This window comes from Octopus sinensis, linkage group LG3 (genome assembly GCF_006345805.1).
Source record: "Octopus sinensis linkage group LG3, ASM634580v1, whole genome shotgun sequence".
NCBI lineage: Eukaryota > Metazoa > Mollusca > Cephalopoda > Octopoda > Octopodidae > Octopus > Octopus sinensis.
In genome coordinates, this window is record NC_042999.1 from 63,688,008 (window position 1) to 63,704,352 (window position 16,345).

The following is a 16,345-nucleotide window of genomic DNA, read 5'->3' on the forward strand; positions in this document are numbered from 1 at the left end:
TGGGATTCAGACATTCTAACTCCCTATGAAGAGCAGGGATATTTCCATGACATAAATGATGGCACCTAAATCTGCTTGTGGCTATAGTGCAATAAAATACCATGGAAGATAGATCTAGTCCTCCGGAATAGCATGTCAGACAAAAAAAAAAAAAACTCGTTGACACTGATGTCTTTTGGTTAAAGAACTGGAAGGCTGAACAAAAATGTTAGCTGATAGTTGTTAAAAAGGTTTACATGAGACAAAAACTTAGAAAGCATTTGTTGATGGCCTTTGCTCATAGGCATCTTTAAAAGCAACAGAAAACGATTTCATTATTCAAAGTACTTAAAACAAGAACCAAGGTAGAGGAACATTACTATCTTTATTATGTACAATGCGAGCATAGGAATATGCAATATTGTGTGGTTTTAGAATACCCAGCCACACACATTTGGTTAAAAAAAAAAAACTCAGACAATTTATTCTACCAGAACATTCATTTTCAGAATCACGGTCACAGTTACACAATCACACTGGAGGAAGAGATCGCCTGAACAGCAATATGTGAGGTTCTGCAAAAAAAAATGAAAAAATAAAATTAAATTAGATTTTCTAATTTCAAGGATATTTCTGCATCTTTAAATCCCTTACCTACAGTTTAATAAGCGAAAGTAGCACCTATTGCTTAGCTGGGGCAGAATAAATAAAGATATAAGTTTAGTTTTTGAGCTTCTCACCAGGTTTTGTATGGAAGTAGCATACACTCACAACTAGTGGTTCTTAACCACACACAAAAGTAAATATGTCATAAATAGGTTGTAAATTCTGTCACTTGTCTAGACTTGATAACTCTAGAATCTATCTCCGCCTCTGTATATAAGCATAGCCATCAAAGTCTATTGTGACAGTACCAAACATATCCAATGTGTGGTGTGATTTGCAGAAAATTTACCTTTCATCACTTCTTTGCAGAAAATATACTTTATCTGCCTACAGAGATAAAAAAAAGCAACAACAATCAGGACTTGAACTTAGAATCAAAATATATTCTTATTGACTTTGTATTGGACTGTGGCTATGTTGTGGCAGTACTTTCAAATGCTTTAGTTGTTAGCAACTTGTTTTATCAATCACAGAAGGATAAAAAAAAACAGGGATGTAGAAGGGAGATAACTGATGCATCAAAATACCATAAAAGTATTTTTTTTACAGCAATATTGCCATCCTACACCAATACGTTCAATTTATATAAAGTTTCCATCTATTAATTTCCACTGACAAGGCCTTTGCTTTACTTGAGGCTACTGCAGAAAAAGACATACACAGGAAGACTCAGCACAAGAGTGTGTAGCTGCAAAGTAAATATAATACTTACACGTGTGCCTGCATTTGGAAAAGTAATTCAAAGCTATTTTCAACTATTTTATTTCCCTGTCTTTAACCAAGCTGCTATTTCCAAAGTCACTTTTATGGAAACAGCAGCCAAATCGTCACCAAATCACACATCCTACCACCTAAAAATTTTTTTTAACTGTTCTAGATACACAATGGCAACAATGCCATTGATTGTGGGCCTGCAGGATTCAGTTTGAACTTGAGCTCAATAACAAACCTAAATCTTCAATATAATCATGACCATCATCATCATCGTTTAACGTCCGTTTTCCATGCTGGCATGGGTTGGACAGTTTGACCGGGGTTTGGGAAGCCAGGGGGCTGCACCAGGCTCCAGTCTGATCTGGCAGTGTTTCTACAGCTGGATGCCCTTCCTAACGCCAACCACTCCATGAGTGTAGTGGGTGCTTTTACATGCCACCAGCACAGGTGCCAGGGGAGGCTGGCAGCGGCCTCGATTGGTTGGTGCTTTTTATGTGCCACCGGCACAGGTATCACAACTACAATTTCCATTTGATATTTATTTTGATGTTGATGTACTTGACTCAATAGGTCTCCTCAAGCACAGCAGGTCATGTGCCACCGGCACAGAAGCCAGTCATGGTGGCGCTGGCATCGGCCACGTTTGGATGGTGCTTTTTATGTGCCGCCGGCACAGGTATCGTAACTACAATTTCCATTTGATATTTATTTTGACGGAAACAAATGGTTACCTGGAGCATGTTTCATGTAATGAATCCAGCCTTGGCTTTGCTGGACGCCAATTCCTCTCCATTCACTCTCTGTCATGAGTTTGTTCTTTGGGACTAATTTGGCAATCTCTTTGGGTAAAACAACATGTCTACGAAAAAATAAAACAGTACATTAAAAACAAGCATCAGTCAGCAAGAAACAAATACAAATTAAGCAAGATCATGTTTTAATAAGTCATTTAGCTCTACATGTCTAGACTCTGCATGTGAACTCACCTGTGAGTAACTATGTCCTGAAATCTAACCATACCACTTCTTTTCATATTTTGGTTACATCACTGAAAATCTTTAGAGGTTAAAAAAAGGCAAGCAGGTAAAACTATTGTCTTTAATAATGTAGTTCTACATACCCCTAAAGACAGGGTAGCCATGGCTGGAATATCTTAAAGCAGACGAGCTGATCAGAGTTAACCAGGTCTAAAACAACTACAAGTGAATTACTTCATTGTTACTTGAGTTTATCCACCAGTTATTTTATCTCAAAGTATCTACCATGCTCTTTTCACAGCTGAGAAGTTTACAATAAAAAACAGGTATCTTGTGATAAGATCATTGCATGCAGAAGCTCATACAAATTAACCGAATATGTAGGAACATCAGGTATTATTAACAGAGATATATCACTGAAAAATGGATATGAGTTTGCTTCTACAACATAGATTTCCTGTCTTGTATTGTAAGGTCATATTCTATCATATAACATAGAGGAGTAAGGGCAGTGGCCATGACCCTTTAACACTAATGGTGATGGGGAGTGAGCTGCTACAATAGGAAGTAGTGCACCAAGACATCTTTACCTGTCTATGCTTGCAGAGGGGATGGCCGAACACAAGTATACAAAAGTGTTAGTGTGAAACCAAGCCACAGATTAAGCCCAACATTCAAGAATAGGCTTCTATATGGGGTCCATTACAGACAATTTCATTCACATTGTTGTAACCCAAGGTACTTAAGATGTTGGATGTGGAGGGTCAAATCTTGAATCAAAGTAGTCTTGACCAGACAAACCTACTGAACATCATCAGGCTGTTAATCAACTTCTGAAATCACTTGAACAGTTCCCTAACTTGGGAACGGCATATCAGCAGTTAAGTAGGTGACAAAAGCAAAGTGTTGGATGGCAGGAGTACACAATATGGAAGTGAAGGGCATGAAGGCTCTAAAAAACCAGCCTGTGTAAAAGGAGTTTAATGAAACTATTGCAATGTAAGAACAATAAAAAAAAATGTAAACATCATTCAGTACACTCACTGGTTGGTGCTAGGAAGGGCATCCAGCCATAGAACTTGCCAAAATAGACAACTGGAATCTGGTGCAGCTCTCCAGCTCCTATCAAACCATCCAACCCCATACCAGCAGGGAAAACTGGCATAAAATGATTATTATTGTGTTCAAATTTCAATGAGGTTAACTTTGCCTTTCATCCTTTCAAGATCGATAAAGTACCAGTTAAGCACTGGGGTCGATGTAATCAACTAGCCTCTTTCCCCAAAATCCCAGACCTTGTGCCTACTGTAGAAAGAATAGTTTTGTATACTAATATCGCTAGTTCAGTTATTTCTGTCATCGTACAGCCATAATTTGATGCTGAGCTACTTGAGAGCATTTTTGTTCTATATATAACTTTAGATTGAAAGTTAGTGCTTCAATGTAAATGTAACAGACTCCAAACTACAATTAAATGTGAAATAAGGTCAAAATAATCGAAAACAAAACAAAAATTTTTTTTTAAATAATTAGGACTTAAAACATTGGCTTCTTTTAACAAGGCATGCACCATCATCATCATTCACAATTGATGGTAAAAGGAAGTTCAAACAAAGTTTGCACTTTCAACACACTCATACTAACATTATAAACACACCTAGAACTTCAAACTACAAGATTGGACAAAGAAAACCAATACGTAAGGTGTTAATGGTCTCCAAATTTTTTGCCTCTCTCCAAGGTACTGCATCGCAAACATATACACATCTTGAACCTCATCATTTTTGGTCTTCAAACAGAATCGCATCAGCCTTGCCTTACTTCAGTAGTTTAGCCCCAGGCCAAATCTGATTGAGCAGGCCCATGATCAAGAGTTGTAGCCAGTCCATTCTTAAAAGGTATAAAGAACTACATTTCCTTATGAAGGTAGCATGTGATGAAGAAAATTTGGTTGCTTGTTTCTAGTAGATCAACTGAATTTTCCCCATGTCCATGTCAGGACTGATTTGTAATACAGCTTCTATTCCATAAATCCAAAACTCAATCCTAAAATTAGGCTGTTGCTAAAATTCTTGAAGCTTTACATTTAAGGGATAAGTCAAAATAAATGTTCTTTATGCTCCCCCCACCCAAATAAAAAATCATTTTCCCTATCAGTTCTTAATAGTAAAAATATTTAAAGTTCAACTACCCATGAAGAGTGGTACTCATTCACTTTGTGATCACAAACTGCCAGTGGAAACATTGACACTATTCAGCAATGTCCAGGTCCACATGTTGAATAAGCGCATACCACACAACTCAGCACATTTTTTCACTCAAAAAATTTCTTTGAATTCTTTTATTTTTAACAATGAAGATTACGATTTGGTCCCAAAATCTTCCTTTCAAACTTCTAATTTTCACCTAAAATCTTGTTTTAACTCCACCCCCAGAAATCTTATGGAGATTCCAAGTTAAAAAATAGAGACTATGATTCTGAAAGAAAAAAAAAACCATCAGCTTATAATAAATTTCCACTTAATTTCTGACTATAAACCAAAAGAATGCCTGAGGAGTAATATAAACATTATTTACATTAGACAGATATTTGTCATCTTTGTTGTTAACACGTTTCGGCTGTTATCACACGTTTCAGCCTTCATCAGATGTCACTGGGAAATTTCGAACCTGGGTTCTCATTCCCAAGGTATTTTTCGATATTATTATTATTATTCAGGCCACTGTCTGGAATTGAGCTAGGAATCTTGGGATTAGTTGACCACGCTCTTAACCAATGCACCATATGCCCGTAGGCATATGGCATAAGAATATAAAGTTAGGGATATCAAATCTCTATGACAATTAGATTAAGTTGCTAATTTGTTGTCGAAATGCATTCGTACCTGTATCCAGAGCTCTCGCATATTGAAAGAGCCTGTAGAAATGGTAAATGGACCCAACCAAATTGATCATGGGAAGAACAGCCTATTCTCCAAAAGGGTAATCCTACCCTGATGTAATCTCCAGGGATACGGGCATCCAGCAACAGGACCTCCATAATGCCATGATGGACCGTGAAGTCTGGCGTAGCATGGTAAATTCCATTGTCTTGACCACGGTCAAACAATGATGATGATGAATCCATTACTAGGTTTTTGTTAAAAAACACTGCCTTTATTTTTCGATTAGTTTTTAAAATGATGAATTTAGTAAAATACCTGTCCTTATTAAGCTGGTATTTTGGAACCTAAATTAACATTTACATTTTGATAAATTTTAATTTAGATCACTTTAAAAAATTAAGCTTGTATCAAAGAACCAGGGGCGGTCTCAGGCGGGTTTAAACGATATAAACTGGACAGTCACATGTGAAACTTTCAGGTAACACGCCAGCATCGGTTGTCAAACGTAGGGGAACAAACACAGATACACAAATATATACAACAGGTTTCATTCAGTTTCTGTCTACCAAATCCACTCGCAAGGTTTTGGTCAGCCTAAGACTATAGAAGACACTTGCTCAAAGTGCCACGCAGTGGGACTGAACCCAGAACCATGTAGTTGGGAAGCAACGTTCTTAACACACAGCCACACCTGTGCGTTATGGATCGTTGCAACATATTCGTAAAATGGGCAAGAACCCAAGACTGACCTAGGGTTAAATAATAAGATGTGATTTCCTGAAAAGTCACAAGAACTATTGTTGTTGACTTAGGTTGCAATTCTTCAAACTTAACGACGCGGAAGCGATATCACAAGTGGTCAAGCAATAGAAGCAAATTTACTAGATCACTGACCAAAATCGATAAGTTTGTACTTCGCTGCTTGATAATTATCAATCACTAAGACAACGAAACCAATCAAAAATATGGTGACATTTTGTTAAAGTTTACGGCATTTTGTAAAGATCACATATTAAAGTTCAAAACAAACATCTTTCAAAAATACTCCAATAGATACGCAGAAAGCCACAAGTTTGGAGAAAAGATCATAGCTGATAATTTATCAATATTATCAATCCGCTTAGCTATTGTAGCTGTTCAATAAATAACTACTGTTTTATTAGGAAGGAAAAAAAGTAGAGACGGTCTCGACGGGATCTAAACTCAAAATGTAAATGAAAACTAAAAACTAAGATATTAACCGTCTTACCAAATATTTTAATTGCACCTCATGGATGTAAAACTATATCATACACAATGCAGAGACTGAAGTAGCTCATGAGAGTGAGTAATAATAGAGTTCTAATAAAATAACCGAAGCTAAAACAATTTAGAAATCTAGAAATTTTTGAGGAGAATTGCTTCCAATAAAGAACTGAATTCACTTGTTTTGATGGGAGAACTTATTAAGTCCAACTGCAATATTAACACCATCTATTTTGTCCTAGTTTCTCCTCATCCAACGAACTTGTGCTAATTTCCTTTCAAATGAAGTGTAATCAATTTCAGTCATAACTACAGTTTTGGGTTACCACCTTAACTGTTTCGTGATAAATTTGTTAAATTGAGCAGATACGTTCTCGAGAAATTACGCTCCAGTTGATAAAATTTAGATAAAGTTTTACTAGAGTTTCCGATCATTCTTCCGTCTTTTAACTTCAATTCCCGTAAATTTAGACTTTGTTACCCCATCCCGGATGCTTGAATCATCAATACGTAATCTTATTTCTTTATTGCCCACATGGAGCTAAACAGAGGGGACAAACAAGGACAAAGAGATTAAGTCGATTACATCGACCCCAGTGCATAACTGGTTCTTAATTTATCGACTCCGAAAGGATGAAAGGCAAAGTCGACCTCGGCGGAATTTGAACTCAGAACGTAACGGCAGACGAAATGCGGCTACGCATTTCGCCCGGCGTGCTAATGTTTCTGCCAGCTCGCCGCCTATCACTACGTAATCAGCACTCGCGAAATTGTATACCTGCAAAAATATTAAAGTACGCATCTTCAACAAAAAAATAATGGGGCACCCAAACTGTCACCTCTATGGGATCGCTTGAATGAGCAGAAATACAAACCAAATCTCCCTCAAATACCATTCCAAAAAAAGTAATCGTAGGTGCACTTTTATTGAGCACAGGTTAAATAAAATAACTGTCCTACTTTACACTAACGACAGATTTCAAACAGTCAGTATCGTTAAAATCCTAGATAATTTCTCTTCTTAATTATAGTAAATCGATCCACTATATCATCAATATACTTCACAATTGAAAAAAAAAAAAATGAAAACTCTACAGCATCAAGAAACGAACTCTGGCTTTAGAAGATCGGAAATATATACAAATTGTAATATGTTTAGTCCGGCTTTATTTCAGCTATCTCGGCAATCCAACGTTATAACAACTTTTATTAACCACACGGACTGTATTTTTTATATATAGACCCTTGTGGTTTACAAAAAAAGAGGAGTCTAAATAAGTGGGGGGGGGGCTAAGAACGTTATTAGATTGAATTTACATTTTTTTTTTTAACCACAAATTTTTTTAAAAATTTTTATGACCACAATAATCGATATCTGAATCGCAGATAAAAGCGACTGGTAAGAAAAAGAAAACATAAAATTGAAAGAATAAAAAGCAAAACAAACAACGCGTGGGCTGGACAACGGAATTGTATTTGAAATTCTCGAGAAAAGTAGATGTGAATGAATGAACGATCTTTGACAGTTTTAGAAATAAAATTTAAAATTAAAGACGTATATGCCGTTTTGTGTGTCAGAATTAAGTGTTTTAACTAATGTATATACTCTGGTAAATATTAAACAATTATTTGAAGAAAAATTTTATCTACTACCTGACAATTATTTACGTTATTGAGACAAATTTGTGCAGTTTAAAAATTAAAAAACATCTATTGTTCTTCATTTTTATACCCTTTTCCTTTCAATACTTCTCAAACAATAATTTAAATTTTCTAAGTTATGGAAAAATAAAAAATATGTATAATTTCTCCTTTTTCATTTATTATTCATAAGAATAGAGTGGATTGATTGAAAAAAACTAATTTTTAAAAGCAACATATCAAAAACAATACAAATATATTTAATAAAACCAGATAACAGCTAGAAATAAAAGAGATTTAAATTGTTCAAATAAGGAGGAATTAGCGATAGTTACTTACCGATATTCGTATTTTTCGTCGCAGTATTTTTCTGAGTAGTATATCTGTTTTTGAAAGTTAGTCATCTTTCAAATATATAGTCGACGACAACTGGGAAAAATGAAACTTCTGCAATGCAATCGGATGAACTAAAATTGAAAAGATATGGCAATACAAGTAAATGATAGATTTGCAAAGGAAAACGTTCGGTAATGAGAGGTTTTAAAAGATTCAAGCAGCACGATACGCAAACGTTATGAACAGCAAGTCTGGGCAAGTCAGGCCGGTGCTTTTTGAACAGCACTCTCTGCAACTTGATTGGTTGGCTTGCCTGACTACGTCATCGTTGCTGATGTTTTGGAGATGATGCGAGTTCAAACTCTATCCATTTGTTTCTTTTCAGCCGCTGATCAAAGTGTGTGTGTGCGTGTGTGTATAGATAGTCGACTGACGTGTATTTTTTTAAAATAGTCTTCGGACTTATATTTTGAACGTCAGTTTCAGAATCTGAATTCCTCCCCCGCCTCGCCGCATTAATTTTTTTTGGAAATCAGAGATAGATTAGAATAAAAAGATTTAGAAATAGATCCAATACAATACTTCGTTATATATATTGAGTTTTCGAATAAATTTGCCTGTCCCCCATCCCCACCCCGCATCACCTCATTTATATTAAATCGTTAACAGAAGTATCTGAATGAACACCAAAAATAATTTAATCGTCGTATTTTATGAGCTTTTCTTGCTCTATTCTAATTCTAAAACATTTGTTTATCGTTTTTTTTTTTAAATTTGAATAAATTTTTACCTTGTTTCAAACTTAACAATGAAGTGCCAAGTAGAAAAAGACGGACGATTTTATCTGACACCGAGTATGTGTTGAAACATCATTATAGCAGGAATTCGATTAGATTTCTTGAGGCGGTACTTTACCCCTAGACTCCCTTCTTGATGTCAGTCTTTCTCATTTTCAAGTTATGTACTTTATTCCATTTTCTTCACACACCTTCAATTAAACCAAGAATTTTACTACATTACAAATATCATCGTCATCATCATCATCACCGTCATCATCATCATCAACATCATCATTACTAAGTGGCAATCTGGCAGAACCGTTGGCGTGCCAGACAAAATGCTTAGTGACATTTTGTCCGTCTTTATGTACTGAGTTCAAATTCCACCAAGGTCGGCTTTACCTTTCTTCCTTTCAGGCTTGATAAAATAAGTACCAGTTGAACAATGGGGTCAATGCAATCAACTAGCCCCCTCCCCACTCCAAATTTCAGGCCTTATAGTAGAAAGGCTTATTATTATCATTAAAATGGAATTGTTGTGCCAGTAAGGCGATGCTGGTAACAATCACGCTCGTAAAGAGCACCATTCGAGCGTGATCATTACCAGTGTCACCTTACTGGCACCTGAAAGAACATTCGAGTGAGGTTGTTGCCAGAGCTGCTGGACTGGTTCCTGTGCAGGTGGCACGTAAAAAGCACCATTTCGAGTGTGGCCGTTGTCAGTACTGCCTAACTGGCCCTCGTGCTGGTGGCACATAAAAGCACCTACTACACTCTTGGAGTGGTTGGCATTAGGAAGGGCATCCAGCTGTAGAAACTCTGTCAGATCAAGATTGGAGCCTGGTGCAGCCATCTGGATCGCCAGTTTTCAATCAAAAGCGTCCAACCCATGCTAGCATGGAAAGTAGACGTTAAACGATGATGATGATGATGATGATGATTAACTTGTAAGACAGAGTGCTTAACAGTATTTCATCCATTTTTATGTTCTGAGGTCAAATTATGATTGACAATAAAATAAGTACCGGTGTGGACTGAGGTTGATGTAATCGACTAGTACACTCCCCCAAAATTTGAGGCCTTGTGCCTATAGTAGAAAGCATTAATACCAAGGTAAAGAGCAAGCAGAATCATTGACACGCTGAACAAAATGCTTAGCAGCATTTCACCTGTTTTTACATTCTGAGTTCAAATTCTACCAAGGTTGACTTTGCCTTTCATGCTTTTGGGGTTGATGGAATAAGTAATAGTTGAGTACTGGGGTTGATGTAATTGACTTTCCATCTCCCAAAAATTTCAGGCCTTATGCCCTTAGTAGAAAGGATTATTATTATTACTTATTTCTTTACTGCCCACAAGGGGTTACACACAGAGGGGACAAACAAGGACAGATAAAGGGATTAAGTCGATTACATTGACCCCAGTGTGTAACTGGTACTTAATTTATCAACCCCGAAAGGATGAAAAGTCGACCCCAGCGGAATTTGAACTCAGAACGTAAAGACAGACGAAATACCACTAAGCATTTCACCCAGCATGCTAATGTTTCTGCCAGCTCGCCACCTTTCATCATCATCATCATCATTATTATTATTATTACTACTACTACTACTACTACTACTACTACTACTACTACTACTACTACTATCAGATTATCTGGAAAGTTCTTAGCATTTTTAAGTGCAATAAAGGATAAGAAATTTTAAACATACTCTCGTCTTTATTCATTAGAGTAATTTCCATTGTTTTCTATGACCTTCCTTCACCTAGCAGGCAATTTGAAAATTCCATCGGCTTAAAACTCAGTTGCTCTTGAGGAAAAGAAATCATATAAGTGGGTTTTGACACCATCTGAATCATTAAATGATTTTCTTTTCTGAAAGTTCAGCAGAGACAAAAATAAATGATAATCAAATGGCACAATGTCAGGAGAGTATAGTGGATGGGGCAAGAGATCCCACCCGACTTCATGTAACTTTGTGTGGATAGCCAAAGACATATGGTCAGACATTGTCCTGGCGAACACAATCTTTTCCTGTTGGAGAGCGCTGGCTTCAGTTCCTTGATCTTTTGATTCAAATTTGCTACCTGATGGCAGTATACATCAGAACTGATGGTCTGATTTTGTGCGAGTAGCCCAATGTAAATAATGCCTTCGAAATCTCACCAGACCAGCATAATTTTTTAATGAATATTCTGCATTGGAAGCTACGAGAGGCGTTCAATAAGTAATGCCCCTGACCCACTTCCCATAGCAGTAGAGCAACGAAACTTGGCACAGTTATTAGTCTTTTTCTACATAGGAACCACATTTCTCCCATCGTTTGATGCAGCTCTGGAGACCGTTTTTGTAGAAGAATCCAGCTTGGTCCTCCAACCTCAATGTGACTTCAGAAATCAAGGCTGCATCATCTGGGAAACGCTTTCCTTTCAAAAACAACTTCATGATTGGGAAGAGGTGAAAATCAGAGGGTGCAAGGTCAGGAAAGTAGGGGGGATGGGGAGGAGTTCATAGCCATACGCCTGTGCTTCTGATCTGGCGACAAGCGAGTTGTGGACCGGAGCGTTGTCCTGCAGCAGGAGGATGCCTTTGCTGATCTTGCCCCGCCTCTTGATTTTGATAACTTCTCTTAATTTCCTCAAAAGTGAAGCATAATAGGCTCCTGCAATTGTGGTACCCTTTGCCAGGAAATCTGTCATCACTACTCCGTCCTGGTCCCAGAAGACTGTGAGCATGACCTTGCCAGCGGAGGGCTGCACCCTTGCCTTCTTTGGAGGGGGTGAGTCACGGTGCTTCCACTGCATTGACTGGGCTTTGGTCTCTTGATCATCGTGATGGACCCAGGTTTCATCCTGTGCAATCAGTCTTTTGAAAAACTTTGACTCATCTTGGCACATCTCCAAATTCACCCTCGAGCACTCGACGCGTTCTTGCTTCTGGAAAGGCATGAGCAACCTGGGAATCCATCTGGCAGACACCTTTTGCATATGCAAATGGTCATGAATGATAGTTTCCACAGACCCAGTACTAATCTTGACCTCATGGGCTATTTGGCAAATAATTATGCATCGATCTTCCAAAATGGCAGCCTCAACTTGACGGACAGATGCCTCATCAATGGCAGAAGGGGCGACCAGATCTGGGAGCTGTTTCCACAGAGTTCCGACCATGTTTGAATTCACGATGCCAGCGTTTTACAAGGTCATATGATGGGGCATCATCACCACAAGTTACTTTCATTTCATCAAAAGTCTCCCGTGGTGTGCGTCCTTTCAAATACAAAAACTGGATCACTGCTCGCCACTCAACAGGCTCCATTTCACACTTGACTCGGTTCAAACACCTGTAAATCAGAAACCACTATTAATTCAGAGCTGTAATTTGCCACTTACTCTATAGAGATATAAATGATTGCACATGCAAAATTTCAGCTAGATCAAACAACTGCAAGTGGGTCAGAGGCATTACTTATTGAACATCCCTCATATTTCAGAGTATCCTCATACAAGCTCCAAGATCTTTTTATCACTATGATATTGTAAACAATCCATTTTTCATCTCCACTTACCAGTTGTTTCAGAAAAGGCTTATTTTCATTGCTTTGCAGAAGCATATCACAGATGGAATACCAGTCCATGCAGTTTTGTTCTGACAGATTGTGAAGTACTCAAACATCATCGCAAGAAACATACCCAATTTTCACTAGGTGTTCATGAACAGTACTTTTGGAAACATCCAATTTCTCTACAAGTTCTCTAGTGGTGATATTTAAGTTTTCTTCAATGATTTTTCACATAATACCGGCACAAGTGCCAGTAAAGCGATGCTGGTAACGATCACGCTCGAATGGTGCAGTGACATGTAAAAGGCACCATTTAAGCATGATCGTTACCAGTGGTGCCTTACTGGCACGTGAAAAAACATTTGAGTAAGGTCGTTGCCAGTGCTGCTGGACTGGTTCCTGTGCAGGTGGCACGTAAAAAGCACCATTTCGAGTGTGGCCGTTGTCAGTACCGCCTAACTGGCCCTCGTGCCGGTGGCATGTAAAAGCACCCACTACACTCTCGAAGTGGTTGGTGTTAGGAAGGGCTTCCAGCTGTAGAAACTTTGCCAGATCAGATTGGAACCTGGTGCAGCCATCTGGATCACCAGTCCTCAGTGAAATTGTCCAGCCCATGCTAGCATGGAAAGCGGATGTTAAACGATGATGATGATGATGATGATGGTTACCTTCAAAATATTGTCATCTAAGGTTGAGGGCCTTCCACAGTGATTGTCAACTTCCAAGCTGAACACACCATGTTTCAATTTTGCAAAACAGTTATTAGCAGTTGATTCCCCTGTAACATCTTCACCAAAAACTCCACAAATGATTTTACATGTTTCCACAGCATTTTCACCTTTTTTGAAGAAGAAAAAAGCATTATATGGCGAATATGCAACTTTTGATTATCCATTTCAAATGGAAATTAGTGCTGAGAGAAGTAAAATATGTGCTGATTTGTAATGTGGAACTTAGCTGGTAGGTTTCAATACTTCAAGCAATTCTGAAATATGAGTCATACTAAGATTACAATTGTTGCATGAAGGGCTTAGAGACACAGATCCTGAAATCAATCAGAACTTTCCAGACAACCAGATATTATTGTGGTTGTTGGTGTTGTTGATAATGTTGTTGTTATTTATTATTATTATTATTATTATTATTATTATTATTATTATCATTCAGTACTTTTATTTTTATAGCATGCTTTCACTTCACTACTGAGCGCAGCTCTGTGTGCCTTGGGTATATGCTGTGATTTGTTGTGATGCTCTGATGGTTACTGTATTGAAAGTGCTCTGCATAGGATATGTGCAGTGTCTAGTAGTGCAATTTTCTGTATGTTATATGTGTTTGTAAGTCCTGGTGTTTTTGTTATGTATTTGTCTGAATATTTTTTTATCATGCCTAATGCACCTACTATGATAGGAATTGTTTCTGTTTTTAGATTTCACATTCTAGTTACCTAGATTTCCAGGTCTTTGTATTTTGAAAGTTTCTCCATTTCTTTTAGAGACATGTTGTCATCTGCTGGTATTGATACATCAATTAGAAAGCATTTTTTTTCTTCATGAACTCTGACAACTATATCTGGTCTTAATTTCTCTATCTGTGTGTATTGGCATATCCCAGAGTATGGTTGCTTTCTCGTTTTCTGGTGTGTGCCTATACCATCTTTTTTCTGTTATTATTCCATAATGTTCGCATAGCTTCCAGTGTATGTAGGTCCCAACTCTGTCGTGTCTGTGAATATATTCCCTCTTAGCCAGGACTGGGCAGCCAGAGATAATATGATTTATTGTTTCTTGTCCATCTCCACATATTCTGCAATTACTTGTTATATTTCTTTTCATTACATGTTTTTGGTAATTTCTGGTGAGGAGGCTTTGGTTTCGTGCTGCAATTAAAAATCCCTCTGTCTCTGCTTTGAGTCCTGAGCTTCTCAACCATTGCTGGGATTTTTCTTTGTCTATTTCTTTTGCATTTAGTTTAGTCCAGTATTTGCCATGAAGGGGCTTTTCTTGCCATCGTTGAATCATTATCCGTTGCTGTTTTAGTTTTAGTTTGGATTTCATTTATTTTATAGCTTTTGTTTGTTTCTTCTTCTTCTTCCTCTTCTTCTTCATATTTGTTAGGTGGTATGATTTCTTGTTTGTATTTGTCAGCTTCCTTAAATACTGAGAACGTTATTTTGTTTTGCTTGTTTTGCCGCTATTTGTATCAGTTTTCCTTCCTTCTGAAGTAGATATTTTTGAAGTCCTATGGTGGTTATTTTATAGTAGTTTTCCAGCTGTATAAGGCCTCTACCACCTTCTATACATTGTATATATAGCCTTTCTATGTCAGATTTTGGGTGATGCATCCTAGATCCTGTCATTATTTTTCTTGTTTTCCTATCTATTTTGGTCAGTTCATTTAGTGTCCAGTTAAGGATATTGTAGCTGTAACTTATAACTGGGACGGCTAAAGTGTTAATACCTATTATCTTGTTTTTAGCATTGAGCTCTGTTTTTAGTATTGATCTAACTCGTCTATAATATTCTTTTTTTTTATTTTCTCTTTCATTTGTGTGTGTTGTGTCTTATCTAGTTCATGGATTCCTAAGTATTTGTAATTCTTCTTCTTCTTCTTCTTCTTCTTCTTCTTATTATTATTATTATTATTAAGAGGTGGTAAGCTGGCAGAATTGCCAGCATGTCTGACGGAATACCTAGCAGTATTTCGCCTGTCACTACATTCTGAGTTCAAATTCCACTGACATCAAATTTGCCTTTCATCCTTTCAGGGTCAATAAACTAAGTACCAGTGAAACACTGGGGTCAATGTCATCGACTAGTCCCCTCTCCCAAATTTCAGGCCTTGTGCCTATAGTAGAAAGGGTTATTATTATTATTAAGGCAACAAGCTGCCAGAATCATTAGTGTACCAGGTAAAATGCTTAGTGGTATTTTTACGTTCTGAGTTCAAATTCTGCCAAGGTCAACTTTATTTTTCATCTTTTCAGGGTTGATAAAATAAGTACCAGTTGTGCACTGGGGTTGATCCAATCAACTTAGACCCTCCCCTGAAACTGCTGGCTTTGTGCCAACATTTCAAATTATTATTATTGTTGTTGTTGTTGTTATCTAGCAGGATCATTAGAGTGTCAGACAAACTACCTGGTGATATTTGTTCCATCCCTTATGTCTGAGTTCAAATCCTGCTAGTCAAACTTTACCTTTCCTTTTTCCAAAGTCAATAAAATAAAATACCAGCTCTAGTAGTGGGACTGATTGTCTTGTGAAATGACTATAATGGTATTTGCTCCTGCTCTTTATGTTCTAAGTTCATATTCCACCAATGTTGACATCATCTTTCATCCTTCTAGACTTAATACAATGATGTACAGGTCAAAAACTGGATTAGTTTCATTGACTGTCCAGCTTCCACTAAATTTCTGGCCATGTGCCCACGTTAGAAACAATTATTATTATTTTCATTTATATAGTAGATTCTTAGAATTGAAGAAAAGGCTTTGTTATATTTACCTTGGCTCTTTACAGTCTGAGTTCAAGTCCCACTGATGCTAGATTTGTCTT

The 16,345-nt window shown here is 37.3% G+C and overlaps 1 protein-coding gene across 1 annotated transcript; it reads right to left on the reverse strand.

The window, feature by feature from the left end:
* Window positions 1-345: 345 nt before the first annotated feature.
* LOC115209636 (cyclin-dependent kinases regulatory subunit) lies at window positions 346-8,733 on the reverse strand. The gene is made up of 3 exons (XM_029778094.2): window positions 8,447-8,733; window positions 2,091-2,218; window positions 346-554 (listed from the first exon to the last, which is right to left on the reverse strand). Exons 1-3 carry the CDS (start codon window positions 8,509-8,511, stop codon window positions 511-513), a joined length of 237 nt encoding a protein of 78 aa, XP_029633954.1. The 5' UTR covers window positions 8,512-8,733; the 3' UTR covers window positions 346-510.
* Window positions 8,734-16,345: the final 7,612 nt, after the last annotated feature.